We start from the raw sequence: 5,412 nt of genomic DNA, 5'->3' as shown, positions 1-5,412 counted from the left end.
ATCACTGTACGGTGGCTCAGTGGTTAGCACTGTATGGTGGCTCAGTGGTTAGTGCTGTACGGTGGCTTAGTGGTTAGCATTGTACGGTGGCTCAGTGGTTAACGCTGTACGGTGGCTCAGTGGTTATCACTGTACGGTGGCTCAGTGGTTAGCACTGTATGGTGTCTCAGTGGTTAGTGCTGTAAGGTCGCTCAGTGGTTAGCACTGTACAGTGGCTCAGTGGTTAGCGCTGTACGGTGGCTCAGTGGTTAGCACTGTATGGTGTCTCAGTGGTTAGTGCTGTAAGGTCGCTCAGTGGTTAGCACTGTACAGTGGCTCAGTGGTTAGCACTGTACGGTGGCTCAGTGGTTAGCGCTGTACGGTGGCTCAGTGGTTAGCGCTGTACGGTGGCTCAGTGGTTAGCACTGTACGGTGGCTCAGTGGTTAGCACTGTACGGTGGCTCAGTGGTTAGCACTGTACGGTGGCTCAGTGGTTAGCACTGTATGGTGGCTCAGTGGTTAGTGCTGTACACTGGCTCAGTGGTTAGCACTGTACAGTGGCTCAGTGGTTAGCGCTGGGTCCTGTGTTCAAATCCCACCAAGGACAACATCTGCAGTTTGTATGTTCTCCCTGTATTTGTGTGAGTTTCCTCCGGTTTCCTCCCGCACTCTAAAGACTGATAGGGAATGTAGATTGTGAGCCCCAATGGGGACAGCGATGATAATATATCTGCAGAATAGGATGTCGCTTCTATGGAATTCTGCTTGACTTTCTGTTAGAATCTTGCAGCTAAAAATAAAGAAATGGTGAAGTGCACCATCGGGTGGCGCTCTACCTGGTCATACCATGGTGGCACATGGTCTCCCCCATACATAACACACCAGCATCACATGGTAGTCACTCCTATGGAGCCATGCATGAAATGAGGCTATAGGGGCAGCTATTCTCCGCTGCTGCCACCACTCAGGCTGTGCTGCTGCTTCTGCCATGGGAAGGGAGTAAAGAAGAGACAAACTTCCACTTGTGTGCGGATCCCTTAGTTTCAGCAGCAGACAAGTTCGCCTCGGTTTCAAGGCTCCTCCCTCCCGCTGGAGAGGAGGGCAGCGGGGAGCCTGGAAACAGCCCCGATGAGTTGAAGGATTGATACAAATGTATCAGAGTGAGTTCCGCTCTTGTGCCGACTGCAGCCGCAGAGGAGAGCAGCTCCGGACTGTACCCAGGCAGGCGGCGGGCACACAGCTCCTCCGAGGCTTCATGCTGCACCCACACAACTCCCATGGCAAGGGATCCTGGCAGCAGCATGGCACAGCGGGGCTCCCATAAACTTTGCGGTCTGCTGGCGCTGCTGCTGTGTGCCAGCCTGGCGGTGCAGGCGCAGTATAATGGAGAGAAGGGCATCTCCATCCCGGACCACGGGTACTGCCAGCCCATCTCCATCCCCCTCTGCACGGACATCGCCTACAACCAGACCATCATGCCCAATCTGCTGGGGCACACCAACCAGGAGGATGCGGGGCTGGAGGTGCACCAGTTCTACCCCCTGGTGAAGGTGCAGTGCTCCCCAGAGCTGAAGTTCTTCCTGTGCTCCATGTATGCCCCCGTGTGCACCGTGCTGGAGCAGGCGCTGCCCCCATGTAGGTCCCTATGTGAGAGGGCACGGCAGGGCTGCGAGGCGCTCATGAATAAATTCGGCTTCCAGTGGCCTGAGAGCCTGAGATGTGAGAAGTTCCCAGTGAATGGGGCAGGGGAGCTGTGTGTGGGGCAGAACACCTCCGACAAGGGCACCCCGACCCCAGCCGTGCCCGTCCTATGGACCAGCAACCCCAACATCAGATCCTCCCACCGGGACAAATTCACCTGCCCCAGGGCACTCAAGGTACCAGCTTACGTCAACTACCACTTTTTGGGGGAGAAGGACTGTGGTGCCCCTTGTGAAGCTGGCAAGGTCCATGGGCTGATGTATTTTGCCCCAGAGGAATTGCGCTTTTCCCGCATATGGATAGGGATCTGGTCAGTACTTTGTTGCGCCTCCACCCTCTTCACGGTCCTCACCTACCTGGTGGACATGAAGCGCTTCAGCTACCCAGAAAGACCCATCATCTTCCTCTCTGGGTGCTACACCATGGTGGCCATCGCCTACATCGCTGGGTTCCTCCTAGAAGACAAAGTGGTGTGCAACGAGAGGTTCTCGGAGGATGGCTACAAGACGGTGGTCCAAGGCACCAAGAAAGAGGCCTGCACCTTCCTCTTCATGATGCTTTACTTCTTCAGCATGGCCAGTTCCATCTGGTGGGTCATACTCTCCCTCACTTGGTTTTTAGCAGCTGGCATGAAATGGGGACATGAAGCCATAGAAGCCAATTCTCAATACTTCCACTTGGCAGCTTGGGCAGTGCCAGCTATCAAAACCATCACCATCTTGGCGGTGGGACAAGTGGACGGGGATATTCTCAGCGGCGTGTGCTTTGTTGGAATAAACAACGTGGATGCCCTGCGTGGATTTGTCTTGGCCCCGCTTTTTGTTTACTTATTCATTGGCACTTCCTTTCTCCTGGCTGGTTTTGTGTCCCTTTTTAGGATCAGAACCATTATGAAACATGATGGCACCAAAACCGAGAAGTTGGAGAAGCTCATGGTGAGGATAGGGATCTTCAGTGTCCTCTACACTGTTCCGGCCACCATCGTCATCGCCTGTTATTTTTACGAACAGGCTTTTAGGGAACAGTGGGAAAAAAGTTGGGTGAGCCAAAATTGCAAGACCTATGCTGTGCAGTGCCCCAACCCCATCCATCCGCCCATGACGCCGGATTTTACCGTCTTCATGATCAAATATCTCATGACCTTAATTGTAGGGATAACCTCTGGTTTTTGGATTTGGTCTGGCAAAACTCTTAACTCTTGGAGAAAGTTTTATACAAGACTCACCAACAGCAAACATGGAGAAACAACAGTGTGACCCCCCTGGGGCCATGGCTCCTTCCTTCTCTGACTTGTACACTGTATATGTTTTCTTGTAAATAACAAACCTGTAACATTTTGTAAGTATATTTTGTATTTAAATGACAACAGATCATACCTTTTTTAATGTAGGATGTTCTAACTATTGCTTTAGGGGATCTAAGGCTGCTGGGTTTCGAAAAGGAAAAAACATTTTTTTTCTTGTCTCTTTCAAAGCCATCATCTTGGATAAAATAAGAAGAAAAAAATGCTTTATTTTTATGGGGCGGGTGGAGGGATGGGTCTAAGAATAAGGACTTTGATAGCACTTGTAAGCAGCTTCTTATTCTAGCTTAATAAGATACCTCTGTCTCAGCTCATTACCCCACCACCACCAGTTAAAAGACCTTTGGCCTTCTTTAGACCAATTTTTATTTTATTTTTTTTGCATCAGTAACAAGTAACAATCCAGACTATGGCCATTAAAGCTGGAAATGACAATGAAAGCTGGTTGAATGTATTTTTTTAGTATTTTTTTTTTATGTAGATACATTTTCAAAGATCCTTTTATAATGTTTTTTGGGTTTTTTTTTTTAAACATTTTCAGCCACTTATTTTGCAACATAAGTGGTAATAGACCAACCTACATTGAACAGCTTGGTCAATTGTATTCAACATTAAAAAAAAAAGAAAAAAAAAGTTGGGAACCAGATTTTCTTGTGGGGGTAAATCTCCCTATAAGCACTTGTGTTCTGGATCAATCCAACAAAAAAAAAAAAAAAAGGCTTCTCCCTATTGATTCATTCACTGCAGTCTGGAAGTTGAGCCTTTTGTTGAATGCACTCTTTAGACCCGCCTTTGTTAACCTTGTCAACCCCTGCTAAAAATCTGCTTGGAAGATTGACTTAACTAGATAATTGCCAGTGCAGACCTAATTAATTGTGCAGGGGGGGAGAGTGAGGGAAATTTAGAGTCCGTGAAGCCAGATAACAATGGCCTAAAATAATGTATTATGCAGACATCTCCCTTCCTGCAAAGCTGTGTGATAATTGCAACAGGGTGTGGAGCAAATTTGCCAGGGAATGAATGCAATTTTGCTTTTGTTTGTGGTTAAAAGCTCGTAACGTGCGCTTTAAAATCGGCTGAAACTATACAAAGCAGCCAGTAAAGTCAACAGAATACTTTTTTTTACTCCTCTAAAATAAGCTAAATGATTACTATTTTTTATTTTTTTTTTTTTGCTCTTTTTTAACACAAAACTGGGGGCGATTCCTCATTTCTATATGTGTTTTCTTTAATAAAATTGCTTCAGGATGATAATGTTCAACTTTCTGACTTTATTTCCAGACAGGTCTTTTTTTTTTTGTTTGTTTGTTTGTTTATTTATCACAAAGAGCTGATGTCGTGCTGTATTGGTCTCCAAAATTTCAATAAGTAACTCTGATTTTTTTATTTATTTTTAATTTTTTTTTTTACTATCCAATTTGTATGTTTTCATGTTGCCCTGAACGAAAATGCAATGTGTTTTTGTTTTTTCTCTTTCTTATAGTATTTTTTTTTTTTTGGTTTGCTTTCGAAAAGATCATTTATATTTATAGAGAAATAGTTTATATATATAAATATATACATATATCATTTTTAATTTCTTTGCAATAAATACAGAATCAAGGACTGGTTCTTCTAAGTGCATTTTATTTCTCATTGGAAGCTTTCATTGAGCCTAATAAGTGATTTCTGAGAAACGTGGCAGATTTGGTCATGTTTAGGTTGTCTATCTGAAATAGTTGACATTTTCTTTAAAAATGGCATATCTTCTCATAGTAGAAGAAATACACTGCTCCCTCTCTTTAATTTACTGGTGACAATAAAATAGACCCCCCACTCCCTAAAAATATACTACTAATAATATCAATAATAATAAAATTATATATATATATATATATATATATATATATATATATATATATATATATATATATACTATTTGGGTTATGTATTCACATGTTATATGTGATTCACGTTTCTTCATATTATTGTTAGTATAACGTACAGTATATACCTTTTAATATTAATAGGTATATATGTATAAAACACCTAATAATATTAACAATAGTAATAACATTCTTAATATTAATATATTAATTTTATAAGGTTAAATAGTTATTTAAGTATATATATATATATATATATATATTAGCTAGCAAAAATATGAATAAATATGAGCCACATATAACATATGAATACATAAACCAAATAGTATAGTATATTAAAAAAAAAAAATTTTTCCACAATACTGCACTCATATATACATTATATATATATATATATATATATATATATATATATATGGTGTATATATATATATATATATATATATATATATATATATATATATATATATCTAAATAAAAAATAAGATTACATAGTAGCAAAATAAATATGTTATGATAGTAAATAAATAATATATAAGCATTCTTTATTTACTATCATATATA

The 5,412-nt window shown here is 41.9% G+C and overlaps 1 protein-coding gene across 1 annotated transcript; it reads left to right on the top strand.

Moving 5' to 3' along the window:
- Window positions 1-1,111: 1,111 nt before the first annotated feature.
- FZD1 (frizzled class receptor 1) lies at window positions 1,112-4,586 on the top strand. The gene has a single exon (XM_069729430.1). The coding sequence runs from the start codon at window positions 1,257-1,259 to the stop codon at window positions 2,934-2,936; it is 1,680 nt and encodes a 559-aa protein (XP_069585531.1). The 5' UTR covers window positions 1,112-1,256; the 3' UTR covers window positions 2,937-4,586.
- Window positions 4,587-5,412: the final 826 nt, after the last annotated feature.

This window comes from Ranitomeya imitator, chromosome 6, assembly GCF_032444005.1.
Source record: "Ranitomeya imitator isolate aRanImi1 chromosome 6, aRanImi1.pri, whole genome shotgun sequence".
Taxonomy (NCBI): domain Eukaryota; kingdom Metazoa; phylum Chordata; class Amphibia; order Anura; family Dendrobatidae; genus Ranitomeya; species Ranitomeya imitator.
This window is presented reverse-complemented; position numbering and strand designations above follow the sequence as displayed.

Coding starts and splice junctions, on each gene's coding strand:
- FZD1 (XM_069729430.1), top strand. CDS start 1,257: ATGGCAAGGGATCCTGGCAGCAGCATGGCACAGCGGGGCTCCCATAAA.